This window comes from Muscardinus avellanarius (assembly GCF_963383645.1).
Source record: "Muscardinus avellanarius genome assembly, chromosome: 15".
Classification (NCBI taxonomy): domain Eukaryota; kingdom Metazoa; phylum Chordata; class Mammalia; order Rodentia; family Gliridae; genus Muscardinus; species Muscardinus avellanarius.
Genome location: NC_137801.1, coordinates 50,147,323 through 50,165,968, shown reverse-complemented (window position 1 = coordinate 50,165,968; position 18,646 = coordinate 50,147,323). Strand labels below are relative to the sequence as shown.

Below are 18,646 nucleotides of genomic sequence, written 5' to 3'. Positions count from 1 at the left end.
TACCCAGTAATAAGTTTAGTGTGTGTGTGTGTGTGTGTGTGTGTGTGTGTGTGTGTGTGTGTTACTGGGTGGGGATGGAACCCATGGGCTTTCTACAACCAGGCTACCCTCTTAGACCTATTTTATATTTTATTTGGAAAAAAGGGTCTAACTAAGTTGCTGAGAGCCTCACTAAGTAGTACCTGAGGCTGGTTTCAAACCTGTGTGATCCTCCTGTCTCAGCCTCCCGACTACTGAGATTATAAGCGTGCACCACTACGCCCCAGTCTGGTAATAGTTTTAACTGACATCATATAGTATACATTCATACCAAATAGAACAAAAATACAGTCTTTTTTCTCCCTCTCTCTCCTACTTAAGATCACAATATCTACTGTAATGATCCACAAAGCATAGATTCAATAAATACTGCCTTTAGTGCCTAGTAAGATTTGAGCTTGCTGTAAAAATGTTTAGATTCTAATTGTTAATCATGTTTCTTTTAAAAATAATCTATACAACTATCTACAAGGCTTTTGATCCATAGTCTTCTAGAAAAAATTCAGTACCATAGGCAGAAAAATCATATTTCAGGTAATAGAGTATGTTACTGCATACAAATCCATTCTTACTTCAATCAAAAAAGAATATGATACATTTATTGAGACACTAAAGAAAGGCCGAAGAACTGCATCTTCTCTTCATGGAAAACTCAAAGTGTTTGCAGCAGAGCCCACAGCTTTGGTATATCACCAGAAGAGAACAATCCAACTTGAAGCAAAGTGAGTATATTAGTAACTAGCCCAAAGGTGATCATTGTTCTTTGATTATAATAACCAGCCAGGGTAACTTTAACCAGTGGTTCTTAGTTTTTAATTGCATTTTTATTTTTAAAGCCATATTTTTATATTATCCTCTCCTACTAACTATTCGTTCTATATATTTCAAGAAAATATTAATTTGTTTGAGAATTTTATTACACCCCTTAATATAACTGGAGGCACATTGTGGTATCATAAAATGAGGGATGCAGGTAATAATTGTTCCAGGTAATTGCTTGTAAAGAAGACTTAATAATACAATTTCATGAGTATTATCAGAATTATAGCACAAAGGTAAGTAACCTACTAAAGAGGATAAAATACTCTTGTTTTGGTCTTATGTTTTTACTGTTATATTTGACTTATAATAAGTTATTCTTATAATTTCAAATCAACTTGAAGAATTATGCAAAATTTGGCCTCTATTTTTGGTAAAGAATCCAGAGAGAGGCATTCTACCTTCGGCTATATCCCCAACCCTATTTTTTTATTCTTTATTTTGAAACAGGGTCTCACTAAATTGCAGAGGGCCTCACTAGTAGCTGAGGCAGTTTGCGAAACACAATCCTTTTGTCTCAGCCTCCTAAATGCTAGGCTTACAAGCATGTGCCACCACGCCCGGCTCTTATTTATTTATTTATTTATTTATTTACTTTTTTTTGCAGAACTTGGGGTGGAACCCAGGGGTATTCTACATCTGGGCTATAACCCCCACCCCTATTTTTTATCCTTTATTTTGAAACAGGGTATCACTAAGTTGCAGAAGGCCTCACTATGGAGGGTGAGGCAGTTGGCAAACCACAATCCTCTTGCCTCAGCCTCCTAAATGCTGGGATTACAAGTATGCACCATCACGCCTGGCTCTTATTTATTTATTTATTTATTAAAACAATTTTTTTTTTGCAGTACCTGGGATGGAACCCAGGGGCATCATTATCTCCGAGCTACACCCCCAGCCCTATTTTTTATTCTTTTTTTTTTTTTTTTTTTCCTGAAACAGGGCCTCACTAAGTTGAGGAGGGCCTCACTAAGTAGCTGAGGCTGTCTGTGAACCTGCAGTTCTCCTGTTGCAGCCTCCCAAGTTCTGGGATTCCAAAGCAAATGCCATCATGCCCAGCTTATTTTTTATATTTTTATTTTTATTTTTTGCAGCACTGGGGGTGGAACTCAGGGGCATTGAACCTCTGAGCTACAGCCTAGCCCTATTTTTTAGTCTTTATTTTGAAACAGAGTCTCAATGAGTTGCAAAGGACCTCATTAAGTACTAGCTGAGGCTGTCCAAAAATTGCAGTCCTCTATTTTACTTTTTTTTTAATCTTGTAGAAGCTCTATTTCAGTGATCAGAAAAAATATGTAATGCTTTACGAATTTGCGTGTCATCCTTGCACAGGGGCCATGCTAATCTTCTCTGTATCATTCCAATTTTAGTATATGTGCTGCCGAAGCGAGCACTCTATTTTACTTTTTTTTCCTCTTTTATTTATTTATATTTTTTATTGGTGCACTGTATTCATACATCATAATGGGATAAAAATCTTGTGTAGACATACATACACACATTGCCTAGTTAGCCCCTACCCAAACCCCACCCCATTCCCTCCCCATCCCTCCTTCCCATGCTTGGCTTAGTGGTTGACATCTAATATTATAGCAATTTATCCAAAATTGACAGTGATAATCTCACATAACAGACTCATTTGTCTGATATCAAGCTTTTGATGACTTAGAGATAATATTTCAATATTTCTTTTTGCTTTCTTTCTTACCAGAGGATATTTTTTTCTTTTTTTTTAAGGGAAACTATCATATTTATTTATTTTTCAGAAAAAATCTATCCTAATATGAATTATGAACTCTAAATACCCAAAACAATCTCGAAAAAGAACAAAGCTAGAAGATGTAAATTTTCTGATTTCAAACCTTATAAAGCTACAATAATTGAAACAGTGTAGTACTGCTAAAAAGGCAGATATATAAACCATTGGAGTAAAATTAAAAGCCTAGAAATAAATTCTTCCATATATGGTCAAGTTATTTTTGACAAAGTTTCCAAGAGCATTTGGTCAAGGAAATAATAATCTTTTCAGTAAATATTGTTGAAAAATAATAATTACATGAAAAAGAATAAATTGGACGCTTACCTAACACCATATACAAATATTAACTCAAAATAGATAAAAGACCTAACTGTAAATCTTAAGACTATAAACTTTTAGAAGAAAACCTGGGTCATAAAACTTCACATTGAAATTGACAGTGATTTCTTGGATATGATTTCAAAGACACAGGCAACAAAAGACTAAACAAACAAACTTTCTAAAAAATAAAAAAAATTGTACATCCAAAGACAATATAAACAGAGTTAAAAGTTACTGATAGAATGGGATAAAATATTTCCAAATGCTATATCTGAAGGTATATTAATATTCCAACTAGAAATCCTAAAAATTAGCAACAATAAAAGCAAACAATACAATTTAGAAATAGGTAAAAGACTAAAATAAATAATGAATCTCCAAAGATAATCTTAGTTGCCTGCTGGATGGAAAATCTTATTTCTCTGGTTCTGGTGTGTATTACCTATTTCTTCTTTGTAGTTAATCTCTTTGAGTATTTTCTCTAGCGCTGGTTTTGAAGACATAAATTCCTTCAGTTTCTGTTTGTCATGGAAGCTTCTTATTTCCCCATCTAATTTGATAGATAGCTTTGCTGGGTAGGAAATTTTTGGCTAGAAGTTGTTTTCTTTCAGAGTTTGGAATATATTACTCCAAGCCCTTTTGGCTTCCATGACTTGGTTTGGGAAGTCTGGAGTGATTCTAATTGGTTTGCCTCTGAATGTCACTTGGCCTTTAGTTTTTGTTGCCTTTAAGATTCTTTCTTTGGCTTCCACATTGGTCATTTTGACAATTATGTGGCGTGGGGATCCTCTTCTCCGATCCTGTCTAAAGGGAGTTCTATAAGTTTCCTGGACCTGTGTATCAACTTCTTGCTCTGTGTTTGGAAAATTTTCTGCTATTATTTCTTTGAAGAGATTATTGATCCCTTTGGTTTCACCTTCTTTTCCCTCCTCTATTCCAATTATTCTTAGGTTATCTCTCTTGAAATGGGCCTATATTTCTTCAATGTCAGATTCCTGTTGTCGGATTTTTTTTCTAAGTTATAAATTATGGGTTTGTTTTTGGAGTGATATCTTCTAGGAGCGAGATTCTATTCTCCATGTGGTCTAATAGATTGTTTATACTTTGAATTGAGGCCTTTACCTCAATGATTGCATTCTTTATTTCTTTTAGACTCTCTCTAAATTCTTTTCGAAGGTCCTGTATTATTTCTACAGTTATATTCCTGATTTGATCTTCTGAAGATCTCTGAATTTCTGTGTCATCAAGTTCTGATAATATGGGGTTGTGGGCATTCATTACTCTATTGTTGTTCTTCTTTCCCATGATTTCAGAATTTTGTGCCTTCCCTGGGTCACTACGACTTCACTTAGGGTGCTCTGTATCTTGAGTCTATGGTAATCTCAGCCGCCACTACTCCTTTACTGGGTTGTATCACAAAGTCTCAGACCCAGGGAGTTAGTCGAGGCTACGCAAGACTGGGTGGGGGGTGCCGAGCTGGGCGTTTTCCCATGGAGAGCTGCGACTAGAGTGGTATCTCTTCCACTGCTATTCCTTTACTGGGTTGGATTGCAAAATCTCAGACCCAGGGAGATTATCAAAGCTGGGCAAGTCCCTGGGAGTGCAGTACAAAGATTTCTCCGTTAGGGGCTGCAATTTGACTCATGGTTATTGTGCGTGCTGATCAGGAGCTGTTGCAGGGTGTGGTGAAGTTGCTGTCGCTCCTGGCAATATGGCGCTGTTACCACAATCTTGGCCGTGAGGCTGGTGCTGCTGGCAATATGGTGCCTCTGCCATGCCCTCGGCTGTGAGGCTGGCGTATTTCTTTTCTGGTTTTGAGCTCCATTCTGAGTCCCTGGAAGATGTGATGTTTTAGAATTTCTAAAGTCTAAAACATCACATCTGGATGTGTCACTGGGAATTTTAGACTTTCTTTGCACTGAAAGAACTTCTGAATTATACCCGAATGATCTGCAGCTGCTCACTTCAGCTCCTTGTTTACCTTTCCTCTCGAGCCTGGTGCTGTGAGGGAAGATGGTGCCAGCGTGGCTCCTCTGCCACATTGTGGGCTTGATTTCTTTTCTGGTCTCTGGTTGTTCTTCTAGTCTTTTTTTCTCTGTCCCTTGTGTTTATGTATTTTATTTCTCTGTTGCTAGTGTTTTCTGGCTATGAAAAGCGCTGATTTTGTGGCAATAGAGATCGAATTTTAGCAGGGCTCGTAAATGCAGCTTTTCTCGGTCGCCATCTTCCTCTATTTTACTTTTGAAACAAGATCTCACTAAGTTTCTAAGGCTGGCTTTAAACCGATAATTTTTTTTTTTTTTTTTGTACTGAGGGTGGAACCCAGGGGATTTTCTACCTCTGGGTTATACTCCCAGACCTATTTTATACTTTATTTGAAACAGGGTCTCACTAAGTTGCTGGATCTTTTAGCCTCGGCCTTCCAGGTACTAGAATTACAGGGATGTGCCACCATACCTGGCCAGAATAACATTTTTTATGGTAAAATAATGTTCTATTGAATATATAATACTATATTTTATCTGTTCATCTATTGATGAAATTCTGGATTGTTTCTACCTTTAGTCATTGTGTATAATGCCTGCTTTCAATTCTTTTGAAATTTGGTTTACTCTGATCTGGGTGTGGTGGCGCAAGTTTGTAATCCCAGCATTTGGGAGGCTGAGACAGGAGGATCCGAGTTTGTGGACAGCTTCAGCTATTTAGTGAGGCCCTTTACAACTCAGTGAGACCCTGTTTCAAAACAAAGAATAAAAAATAGAGGGGTGTTGCTCATAGGTAGGATGCCCCTGGGTTTCATCCCCAGTACCACAAAAGTCTGTTTATTCTGTGTGTGTGTAGCTCGGTATCAAACTCAGGTGCACTCTACCTCTGAGCTACATCCCCAGCCCTATTTTTTTTTTAAATGGGGGTGCATTAAATTGCTGAGGCTGGCTGAAAGCCTAAGATCCTCCTTTCTCAGCCTTTCAAGTGCTTACAACCTTGCACTGCCACATCCAGCTGTCTATTTACTTTTTTTGTGTGTGTGGTACTGGGGGTGTAACCCAGGGGCTTTTCTACCTCTGGTTTTCTACTTCTGGGCTATACTCCTAGACCTATTTTAGGTTTTATTTGGAAACAAGATCTCACTAAGTTGCTGAGAGCCTTGCTAAGTAGCTGAGGCTGGCTTTGAACCTGTGCAATCCTCCTGTCTCAGCCTCCCAAGTGCTGGGATTGCAAGCATGTGCCACCACGCCACACCCAGCTTGTCTATTTACTTTTAATATATTTTTCTTCCACAAGCACAAATTGATTTGGGAAAATAAAAAAAGGAATTTTATTTCCACAGTCCTTTTTTTGGTAAATACTTTAGACTTTTACTCTGAGCCCACTGGTAGTTACCAAGAATTCTATATAATCATCAGAAACAGGTAACAGTTACCTATTGATGAACTAGATTTTTATTTTCCAAAACAACTGTGATATTTTCATATTGACAAAGATTTTTTTTTCTCTGAATGAATTGTACTCAGGATTTCCTAAACCCTTTTTCAGTTAGACCTGACTTTTGGTCTTCCATATGCCTCTATGGACTGCCCACTTTTAACAAGAGTCTTGTCAAATTGGCTTAACCAAAATATCCCACCCTTAATATCTGATCATCCTTAATGTCTAACCAAATTCCACATTTCTAGTCACAGAGGAGATAGTAGGACCTTGTTGACCTGCCTTCAGCAAGAATCATGTTAGATCAATTTACATAGAATCTTCTCTTAATTTTGTATGTGTGTGTGGTGGGGAGGGACACTGAGGAATGGACCTGGAGTGTTCTATCTCTAAGCTATATACTGATTTGATTTTAATCAGGAAATTAAAGCTAATAGCTTGATTACAGCTTCAACAAATCTTTATTACAAAGTCAGTGTGAAATAGAAAGGGAAGAGAAGAAAAACAATGTGTCCACGAGAGAGCCTGAAAATGGAATTCTGCACCTCCCTTCAACCCTGGCCCTTAAATACAGGTTTTCTTATTGGTATGTTCTTATCAGCATTACCAAGGCAGAGAGCTAGTAACTTATTTCTTAGGCAGGTTCTCTTCTTGTCTCTGGATAGTTCACTTAATAAGTGCAGGGGTTAATGACCTATCCTTTTTTACCTCTGCTGTTTTAGTTGCCCATCAACTATGGGTGTTTTGAAACAACACACAGCCCTTCCCATAACAACAGAAGTGAATAAAATAAGGCTTTTGAGGTAGGGAGATTATGCTGGTGGGCACTAGATACAGTCACAGTGTCCTTATAAGAGGGAAGCAGAGAGCTGGGCGTGGTGACGCACGCTTGTAATCCCAGCACTTGGGAGGCTGAGATAGGAGGTTCACACAGGTTCGAAGCCAGCCTCAGCTACTTAGTGAGGCTCTCAGCAACTTAGTGAGACCCTGTTTCCAAATAAAATATAAAATAGGTCTGGGAGTATAGCCCGGAGGTAGAAAAAGGCCCTGGGTTCCACCTCTAGTACCACAAAAAAGAAAGAAAGAAAAGAAAAGAAAGAAAGAGAAAAAAGAAAGGAAGAAAGAAAGAAGGAAAAGAAAGAAGCAGAGGGGCTGGGCGAGGTGGCAAACATTTGTAATCCCAGTACTTGGAAGGCTGAGCAGAAAGGTCCAGGTTCGTGGCCAGCCTCAGCTAGTTAGTGAGGCCCTCTGTAACTTAGTGAAACCCTGTTTCAAAATAAAAAATAAAAAACCGACCAGGGGGTGTAGCTTGGAGGTAAAATGCCTCTGGGTTCAATCCCTAGCACCACAAAATAAAAAAGAAAAAGAAAGGACGAAAGAAAGAAAAAAAGAAAAGGGAGGCAGAGAGTTTCTGACACAGGCACAGGAGAAGGCAGTGTTATCTTGGAGGTAGAGACTGAAGCTTTGCAGCCATGGAATTCTTGTAGCCCCTGAGCTGGAAGAGGCAAGGAATACATTCTTCCCTACAGCTTCCAGAGAAAGAACAGCCCCCCCGGACACTTGATTTAGGTCTAATGATACTGATTTTAGACTTCTGCCTTCCATGACAGTGAGAAAATAAACTTCTGTTGCTTTAAATTAACAAGTTTGGAGTAATTATTACAGTAGCCACAGCAAACTAATACAGTTATATACAGAAATAATTTTTTTGTGGTACTAAGCTACTCCAGACCTATTTTATATTTTATTTGGAAACAGTGTCTCACTAAGTTCCTGAGAGCCTCACTAAATAGCTGAGGCTGTCATCAAACCTGCGGATTCCTCCCATCTCAGCCTTCCAAGTACTAGGATTACAAGCGTGTGCCACCATGCCCCACGCAAAAATAATTTTTAATTGCAAGAGTAATTTATAAATGGAATAGACATTATTTTGTGGCTAGATTATGTTTAACACTTAGGAATTCTGAAAAGGTTGATCATAATTAGTATTAGATTTTGATGTTCTTTTTTTTTTTTTTTTTTTTTTTGGTGGTACTGGGGGTGGAACCCAGAGGCTTTCTACCTCCAGGCTATACTCCCAGACCTATTTTATACTTTATTTGGAAACAGGGTATCACTAAGTTGCTGAGAGCCTCACTAAGTAGCTGAGGCTGGCTTCGAACCTGTGTGATCCTCCTGTCTCAGCCTCCCAAGTGCGGAGATTACAAGCATGCGCCACTATGCCCGGCTTTATTGATGTTCTGAAAGAAAATTACCTCTTATTTGTGAGGTCAATTAAATTTTTCAGGGTATTTTTCCTAAATTTCTGTGTACTTTATAATGGTTCAAAAATAAAAAATAGCCAAACTAATGATTTTGCCTGTTTTACTTTAAATCTTATAATCCAAGAATTAAATGAATTTAAATAAACATAAGAAAGACTTTCTGTTTTTCAGAATGAGGATTATTGAAAATAATTCTTTGAAGATTCAATTGCAAATAGATCAAATGAAACAGCTTAGGGCAGAATATGAGACGAAAGAAGTAAAACACTATACTTTCTACAAAGATCCTTCAAAACCTATTCCAGGTATTGTATATTGTTTAAAAACTCAAGAGAAATCTCAATTGTTTCCAGTTATTACCTATTACATAAACTAATAATGTAAGCTGTGTTTACATATGCCTCTTCCAGTTGTATACTGTACAAACTTTAGTTAGGGCTCCAGATTGCTACTTGGGAAAGAGAAAACTCGAAACAACTCTAAAAGACTAGAAGAATTCCAGTGTGGTAGGGTTATATAAAGTAGAGTATATAAAGTAAGATTCTTACATCAACATCAGCACCCCCTAGGGCGTGGTTAGATGTGCAAATTCTTGGAGATTTACTGTGTCACAGAGTTGGTGATTGATTCCAGCAGTCAGTGTTTTATCAAGTTCTGGTTATCCTGATGAATTCTAAAATTTCAGAACCATTGCTGTAATTTAATTTATGGAAAAACTGTAGTGTATTAAGTTTTAGTGCAAGCCAGGCATGGTTGCGCACGCTTGTAATCTCAGCATTTGTGGGAGGCTGAAACAGGAGGATTGCATGTTTGAGGACAGCTTTAGCAATTTAGTGAAGCTTTCAGCAACCTAGTGAGACCCTGTTTCCAAATGACAAGTAAAATCAGTCTGAGGGTGTAGCTTGGAGGTAGAATGCCTCTGGGTTCAGTAACACACACACACACACACACACACACACACACACACACACACAAATATTTGGTAGAATCAGTAGGTGAAAATTATAGGAAGCCAGGTTTGATCTACATGGAAGAAAATATACCTTATGGTAATAAAGAGCTACTCTATACTTGAAAATTTCAGCCAAATTTGAATGATCATCTTGCAATTTGTAGAAGTAGACATGAGATTCACTTTCAAATATAAGATTATGGCTAACAAACTCCAAGTAAGATACATGTGAGTTGGGCATGGTGGATTACACATGTTTGTAATCCCAGTACTAGGAGGCTGAGACAGGAGGATCACAGGTTTGTGGTCAGCCTCAGCTACTTAGTGAAGCCCTGTTTCGAAATAAAGAACAAAAATTAGGGCTGAAGGTATAGCTCGGATGTAGATTTCCCCTGGGTTCAATCCCCAGCACCACAAAAAAAGATATATGTGAGTAAGTACTGACTAACAGACAAGTTTACATTTCCAGAAGACACAGGGTAAGGAAATGATTAAAATCCAGTAGGATTAAGTCTGAGTGTAGGAGGGTTCTGGAGGAGGAAAACTTTGAGTATGGTTTAAAATCAACAATTGGCTGGGCGTGGTGGTGCACGCTTGTAATCCCTGCGCTTGGGAGGCAGAGACAGGAGGATTGTGCAGATTCGAATCCAGTGGTGCTGATTTAGGAGACCCTGTTTCCAAATAAAAATATAACATAGGTCTGGGAGTGTAGCCCAGAGGTAGAAGGGTTTCCAGGAACCCCAGGACCACCAATAAATAAATAAATAAAATAAACAATTGAAGCCAGGCCTGGTGGCATATGCTTATAATCTCAGTATTTGGGAGGCTGAGACAGGAGGATTATAGGTTTATGGCCAGCCTTAGCTTCTTACTTACTTAGTCCTTGTTTTTTTTTTTTTTTTTGGTGGTACTGGGGTGGAACCCAGAGGCTTTCTACCTCCGGGCTATACTCCCAGACCTTTTTTATATTTTATTTGGAAACAGTGTCTCACTAAGTTGCTGAGAGCCTCAGTAAGTAGCTGAGGCTGGCTTTAAACCTGTGCGATCCTCCTGTCTCAGCCTCCCAAGTGCGGGGATTACAAGCGTGCGCCACCATGCCCGGCCTTAGTCCTTGTTTTAAAATAAGGAATAAAACATAGGGCTGGGAGTGTAGCTCAGAGGTAGAATGCCCTTGGGTTCAATTCCCAGTACTGCAAAAAATAAAATAAAATCAGCAATTGGCCTGGATGAGAAAGGAAAACATTAAAAGGTGTGTGTGTGTGTGTGTGTGTGTGTGTGTGTGTGTGGTGAATGCAGGGACAATAATAAAGGAAGAGATGATGAGAGTCAGCAGGCATTTATAAGTTATGTGTTGGAAAAAATAAGTGAATTATCCTGAAGGCAGCTATAGTAGAGTAACAGGACATTTGGTTAGAGGGAAAAATCTTCAATCATTAGGCATAAGCTTTTGGTGTTCTTGAAAAGAAGTGATACTTTGGTGTTTTGAAGCTGTGGTGATGAGATCACGATATATCTTTTTTTCAGATGCTAAGGTTTGTGTGGTCTCAACAATTTTTACTGAGTTTTCATTGATGATGTTTAAAACTGCTAGTTTACAATTTTATGCTAATTTTATTTATGTCAATAAGCTGACATATGTTTTCATTTCATTTCTGAATTATTTCTTAACATGATGACTATCTGACTTATCTTTTTTTCTAAGTACTGAGATTGAACCCAATGGCCTTCTACCTCTGAGTTACAACCTCAGCCCTATTTTTTATTTTTATTTTGAAATACGGTCTTGCTAGGTTGAGGATCTTGCTGAGGCTGTCTTCAAATCTGTGATCCTCCTGTCTCATTTCCTAAGCACTGGGATTAAAGGCCTGTGCCACCAAGCCTGGTTTATATGGTGTACCTTGCTCTGACACTCTGATTAGAAGAGTCCCACACATGGCTTGGCCTATTTGGTTTCTTTCCTTCTTCCATAGGCATGACTCTCCAAGAATCGGTCAATCTAGATGCTCTCAGTAGATATATGAAACATCTTGAAGATAAATATGCAGAAATTAAACAAGCTATGTTGATAAAATATGTCCCAGTTCAAAAGAAGGCTGATTTAGATGAGGAAATGCTTGTGTTATTAAAAAGACGAGATGTAGCAGAAAATCTGAACAAAGAATTACAGTTGCGGTATGAAAACTGATTATAAATTTTTGAAGTTTGAGTTTTTATTTGTTTATTCTAATGTAGTATTCAATTTTAGGCTCAATATGTTAATTTTTTAAAATCTTATAGTCATCAAAAACTGCAGATTATTTCAAATGCACTTACTTCATGGCTAAAATCTGATATGAGCAGCCCATTTCAAGACTTTGTGGAACAGATTCAGAAAACCAAAGACTTACATGGTAATTTATATTTTTAATTAGCATAAATAGTAGAAGATATTTTTTTCCTAGAAAACTAAAGAATGAGCTTTTACTATGCTGAGCTTAAAGAAAGCAAAAATATATTTACCTTTCCTTGTTCTTTGTTACCCTATGCGTTTCTTCTTTCTCAACTGACAGATAATTGGTAAAGAAATGACTTGGTAGGACAAAGAGGAAATACATGAAAATAAGGAGGAAAGGGACAGAGGCTACAGTTTAGAAAGGTTAATGCTGAGCTGGGCATGGTGTCGCATGTTTGTAATCCCAGTACTTGGGAGGCTGAGAGAGGAGGCTCTCAGGTTCAAGACTGATAAGTAAAATAAAAAATTAAATGCGAGTAAAATAAAAATGAGTACGGCGGAGTGTGAAAATCACGAGAGGTCCGGTACACGTGGCATGTAAAGTTTTAATGGCACGGCTCTCCCGGGGATCAGGGCGAGGCACTGTGGGGCCCGCGCGCCTGTCCGAAGCTAGAGGACGCGGGCTCTCCTTTTAAAGGCATGCATCTCGCGAGATGGGGGTTTACTCGCGGGAATGCCCAATTCTCGCGGAGGTTTCAGCCCCTCCCTTGCCCTGCAGAGGTCATGTGACACAAAGTCACATGAGTGCAGGACCCAACTTAACATTCCGGCCTTTTGATGGTAGGGATAATGGATGACAATTGGACCCTCTAGCTTCTTCCTGCTGTCAAGGGGCGTTGTCAGGGGCCCCAGGCCGGGAGGAGTCGGGAGTTCAGTCCCCCAGAAGGGGGTGCAGGTGGGTGCATAGCTGCAGTGCGAATTGGAGGTTACCCTGGACAGCTTAGTGATGTGCGCTTGAGGAGGCTTGAACAGGCAAGGGCTGCGGCTCATCCTTTTCCAAGGGCACTGTTCCAGTGGCCCTCCTGGCCGCACGCCAGGCACAGTCTGATTGGTGGGCGTGGCTTCGCCCCACTTCAGGCAGGCTCCTGGAGGTAGTCGTCATTGCAGTCCTCCACACCTAGGTGGCGCTCCAGAGGGCTGAGCCGCCACCGCCAGCCAAAGGGCAGCTACCAGGGATCTGCTTTTTGGCAAAGTCAAGAGTGTATGCTCCATCTCCGGAATTAAAACTTAGATGCCATGTTAAGGTTCTGTCAGCTGCGACGGACCTATACTCACAAGGAGCACGTCCCGAGACGGGTGTCCAGCAAGAATGGCAATGCGGACTCCGCACGGGCAGACAGAGAGTGTCGCCCCAGCCCCGGCCTGTCGTTTCCCGCAGCACCTAGGGCGCGCCCGAGCGGGCCACCCAGCAAAATTGCAGTCTGGCGCAGGCCAAGATGGTGACTGTGACATCACCAGGCAGTGACTATGCGCCATCACAAAATGGCAGCTGGCAGGAAAATAAATGGAAGCTGATGGGGGAGAGCATTTGGAGGGATACCAGACCACTTAGAAAAGTTCCTAACTGTTCCTGGGCCACTGCAACCCATTTCCCAACTTGTATCAAGGCAGACAGGCTCTCAGGGCATCTGCTAGTATAAAGGTTTGACTTCCCATAATTGGTTCACGGGCGGAAACGAAGAACAGGAAATGGGCGTCCCCAAATTCCCTGCTCAATCGTTCGGAAACAGAGGTTAAGAGATAGGGAAGAACGTCTTCATTCCTTCTCAAAACCGGAGGATGACCTGGTCATCCACAGGGTGGTCCCAGTGGACCGGGGGACAATGGGTCACCAAGCGCTTGGATTTTTGGGTCCCAGTGGACCGGAAGACCCAAGTCCGGAACCCGCTAACCAAGGGAAGGAGGCAGTTTACCGGAGTGAAGTGTTGCCAGCCAGCGCTGGCTGCGACAGAAGCGCTGAGAAGCTGCTGGGAGCGTGGTGGAGCTGGGGCACGTGGATGCCGGTGGCTGGTGTGGACGGCACTGGTGGCTGGCGCAGGTGGGATCAGTGGGGGTGCGCAGGCGGCATGGCTTGCCGGGCCCGCGGCGTGGAGACAAAATGGCTTCCAGGCACGCGCCAGACGCTGAGGCTGGGCCCCGAGGAGCACCGCCAGTGAGCCTGGCTCGGGGCGGTGGGGCAAACCGGCCAGAGGTCCCGGCGGTGACCGGAGAACCAAGCTGGAACGGTGCTTTAGGAGGTCCAAGCGGCAGGCAGAGGTCCTGGCCCGCGCAGGCAGTTGGCAGGCAGAGCAAGTGCCAAGCTGCCTGGCTCGGGCCGGAAAGATGGCCGCCGACTCCTAGGATTGGTTAGGAGTGGAAAGTGGGAGGGATTAAAGATTGTGAGGCCTCCAGTGAGGCCATGAGGTGGGAGGGGTTAAGGATGGCGAGGCCTCCAGTGAGGCCATGAGGTGGGAGGGGTTAAGGATGGCGAGGCCTCCAGTGAGGCCATGAGGTGGGAGGGGTTAAGGATGGCGAGGCCTCCAGTGAGGCTATGAGGTGGGAGGGGTTAAGGATGGCGAGGCCTCCAGTGAGGCCATGAGGTGGGAGGGGTTAAGGATGGCGAGGCCTCCAGTGAGGCCATGAGGTGGGAGGGGTTAAAGATGGCGAGGCCTCCAGTAAGGCCATGGGTGGGAGGGGTTAAAGATGGTGGGGCCAAGATGGCGGCCCCCCAGTGATTCCACGTGTCCAAGATGGCGGGCCAAAGCTGGCGACCCCCCCCCCCCAGTAATTCCATGTGGCTGCTTACCGGAATGGCCAGGCCCAGGCAGCTGGGGTGGGCAGGCACAGGGTGAAGGGCGCCAGGGCGCGAGTCCAAGTGGAGGAACCAGCTGGAGCGCGGGCTGGACTTGGCGGGCTGGGGGCTGTTTAGCAGAGTGGTGGCCACCTAGATGGAGGAGGCAGGCGGCCCCGGCAGGCGGGTCTAAGCAACGCCAGGCGTGGAGAAGACATAGGTGCACGGCGTGGCGCAGTCCGCGGGCGGCGCGGTCCCATTCCAGCGGCGGGCAGCGTGGGCAGGCGGGAACGGCGGTTTTAGGAGGTCCAAGCGGCAGGCAGAGTTCCTGGCCCGTGCAGGAGGTCAGCAAGTAGAACAGGTGCCAGCATCACCCAAGGAGCCTGGCTCCGGGCGGGTGGAACTAGCAGCCTGGCGGCCGGTGGAGCCTGCACGCCCCGGCGGTGGTGGCCGCGGAAGATGGCCGCCGGCGCTCCGGAAGAGAGCACATGGGCGGGAAAAGATGGCTGTGGGCTCTCAGCAGAGCGCGGGGCCGAAAAGATGGCTGTGGGCTCTCAGCAGAGCGCGGGGCTGAAAAGATGGCCGCGAGCTCTCAGCAGAGCTCGGGGCTGGAAAGATGACCGCAGACTCTCAGCAGAGCGCAGGATCAGAAAGATGGCCACCGGCTCTCAGCAGAGCTTGGGGCCGAAAAGATGGCCGTGAGCTCTCAGCAGAGCTCGTGGCTGGAAAGATGGCCGCGAGCTCTCAGCAGAGCTCGTGGCTGGAAAGATGGCCGCCGGCTCTCCTGGAGAGCGCGGGGCCGGAAAGACGGCCTTGAGCTCTCAGCAGAGCGCGGGGCCGAAAAGATGGCCGTGAGCTCTCAGCAGAGCTCGGGGCTGGAAAGATGGCCGCGGACTCTCAGCAGAGCCCGGGGCAGGAAGAAGGCCGCCGGCTCTCCCGGAGAGCGCGGGGCTGAAAAGATGGCTTATGGTCCGGGCAGGCACGGGGCAGCAGCGGCGGCAGTGGTGGGAGCAACGCCTGCAAGCGGAGCGCTGGTGTGGGACCTCACAGTCGAGCTGCTGGCGGGTCGGAGAGTCCGGGGCTCAAAAAGAGAGTAAAAATAAAAAGAGAAAACAGAAAAAAAAAAAAAAAGGAAAAAAAAATGGGGAGGGACCCAAGAGTTCTCCCGGTTCGGCACCAAATGATAAGTAAAATAAAAAATTAAATGCGAGTAAAATAAAAATAAGTGAGTACGGCGGAGTGTGAAAATCACGAGAGAGGTCCGGTACACGTGGCATGTAAAGTTTTAATGGCACGGCTCTCCCGGGGATCAGGGCGAGGCACTGTGGGGCCCGCGCGCCTGTCCGAAGCTAGAGGACGCGGGCTCTCCTTTTAAAGGCATGCATCTCGCGAGATGGGGGTTTACTCGCGGGAATGCCCAATTCTCGCGGAGGTTTCAGCCCCTCCCTTGCCCTGCAGAGGTCATGTGACACAAAGTCACATGAGTGCAGGACCCAACTTAACAAAGACCACCTCAGCAAGTAGTGAAACTCTCAGCAACCTAGTGAGACCGTTTCTTTCTCTTCTTTCTTTTTTTAATACAGCGGATGGAACCTAGGGAGATATTCTACCTCTCAGCTACAACCCCAGACATATTTCATTTTTTATTTGAAAACAGGGTCTTGCTAAGAGCCTCACTAAGTTGCTAAGGCTGTCCTTGAACCTGTGATCCACCTCTTAGCCTCTTAAGTACTGAGATTACAAACTTGCAAGTATTGCTACCACACCAGGCTGAGGCTCTTTCAAAAACAAAAACAAAAAATGAAAAAGGGCTACCTCTAAGCTAAGAGGTAGAATGCCCTTGCATTTAATTCCCAGGAATACACACACACACACACACACACACACACACACACACACACACACACACGTTTATTGCTTTATATTAACAAATGACCTTAAAATATTTTGTGATGTCCTTTTACTGTTTGCAGGTGACCAAGGCAGCATTGTTGAAGAGCTGCTTGAAGATGATCCAAGCAAGGCAAAAGAAGCTGAAATTATGCTTTACTACATTGAAAGGCAAATCTTTAAAAAGCTTTGATTTTCCATGTTTAAGCAACCATGTTTACCCTTTGTTTGGTATTGCAATAAGCCATAGTTTTTAGCTCTTGTAATTCTATTATTTAAAATTCTTTTGTAGCTGGGCTTGGTGGCGCACGCTTGTAATCCCAGTACATGGGAGGCTAAGACAGAAGGATCGAGGTTCACGGTCAGCCTCAGCTACTTAGTGAGGCCCTCCACAATTTAGTGAGAACCTGTTTCAAAATAAAGAATAAAAAATAGTTCTGGGAGTAAAGCTTGGAAGTAGAATGCCCCTAGGTTTAACTCCTAGGACCAAAAATAAAAAATAAAAAATAAATTTCTTTTTTTTTCTTGTGATACTGGGGATTAAACCCAGAAGCATGCTACCTCCGAGGTAACCCCCAGCCCTTTTTATTTTTATTTTGAAATAGGGTCTCCTTAGGTTGGTGAGAGTCTCACTGCATGCTGAGGCTGTCCTTGAACCTGAAATCCTCCTGTCTCAGCCTCTCAAGTACTGGGATTGCAGTCTTGTACCACCATGCCCAGTTTAAAATCTTTTTCTCCCAGTACTCGGGAGGCTGAGACAGGAAGATTGCAGGTTCGCAGCCAGCCTCAGCTACTTAGTGAGGTCCTCCACAACTTAATGAGACCCTGTTTCAAAATAAAGAATTAAAAACAGAGCCGGGAAACTGAGAGTCATAGTGCACACTTGTAATCCCAGGATTTTGGAGGCTGAGACAGGAGAATCTGGGTTCACGACCAGCCTCAGCTCCTTAGTGGGGCCCTCTTCAACTTAATGACACCCTGTTTCAAAAATAAACAATAAAAAATTGGGCTAGGGTCTATCTTAGAGGTAAAATGCCCCTGGGTTCAATCCCCAGTACTGCAAAACAAAAAACAAAACAAAACATAAAAAAGGGTTAGGGGTATAGCTCAGAGGTAGAATGTCCCTGGTTCAGTATCCATACTGCAGAAATAAATAAACAAACAAACAAACAAACTTGCTGGGCGTGGTGGTGCATGTTTGTCATCCCAGTAGCTGGAAGGCTGAGACAGGAGGATGATGCAGTTTCAAAGCCAGCCTCTGCTACTTAATGAGGCTCTCAGAAACTTAGTGAGACCCTGTTTCCAAATAAAATATAAAAAATAAGCCTGCAAATGTAGTCTGGAGGTGGAAAGCCCTTGGGTTCTATCCCTAGTACTACAAAAAAATAAATAAATACATAAATAAAATAAACTTCTTTTCTAGTTGACTAATTATAAAATAAACAAGCTGGGCATGGTAGCACCTGTCATTCTCCAAACCAGTATGTTGGAGACAAATAGGAGGATTGTAGGCTCAGAGCCAGCCTTAACAGGCATGGTGGCACACATCTATAATTCCAGTAGGCTATAAGGCCACTACGTTATGACTATAATATACCTAATCCCACATGTTAAACACTCTTCACTTTTTGATTTGCTTGTTATGACACAAAGAAGTAGGTAAAGACAATTTGGGGTGGGCTAACCAAAGTCTGTGTTAGTTCCTGTATAATATAATGCTTCTGTAAGTCTACCAAGCTTTTTTTTTCTTTCTTTTTTTGTGTGGTGCTGGGTATTGAACCCCAAAGCATTGTATCTCTAAGCTAAACCCCAACCCAATTTTCCTTCCTTCCTTCCTTCCTTCCTGTACTGGGTATGGAATCCAGGAGCATTCTACCTCCAAGCTACACCCCAGCCCTATTTTTTATTATTTATTTTGAAACAGGGTCTCACTGAGTTACAAAGGGCCTCACTAAGTGTCTGAAGCTGTCTGAGAACAGTGATTCTTTTGTCTCAGACTCCCAAATGCTGGGATTACAAACGTGAGTCACCATGCCCACCATTATTCTGTTTTTCTTTTTGTTGTTTGTTTTGGTGGTGCTGGGGTTCCTGGAAACCCTTCTACCTCCGGGCTACACTCCCAGACCTCCTAATT

General features: G+C 43.0%; 1 protein-coding gene across 4 annotated transcripts in view; it reads left to right on the top strand.

The window, feature by feature from the left end:
* Positions 1-682: 682 nt before the first annotated feature.
* CLHC1 (clathrin heavy chain linker domain containing 1) overlaps positions 683-18,646 on the top strand; it is a gene marked incomplete at both ends in the record, with an annotated part of 40,623 nt that continues 22,659 nt past the window's right edge. The window contains 4 exons of one of the 4 annotated variants that reach the window (XM_080711116.1): positions 683-761; positions 11,551-11,752; positions 11,858-11,970; positions 16,596-16,683. In XM_080711116.1, coding sequence (XP_080567242.1) covers positions 683-761; positions 11,551-11,752; positions 11,858-11,970; positions 16,596-16,683 — 482 coding nt within the window. Of the gene's footprint in view, positions 762-8,800; positions 8,934-11,550; positions 11,753-11,857; positions 11,971-16,595; positions 16,684-18,646 lie in introns of those variants that run through there. The other 3 variants (XM_080711115.1, XM_080711118.1, XM_080711117.1) reach the window with 3 other exon arrangements.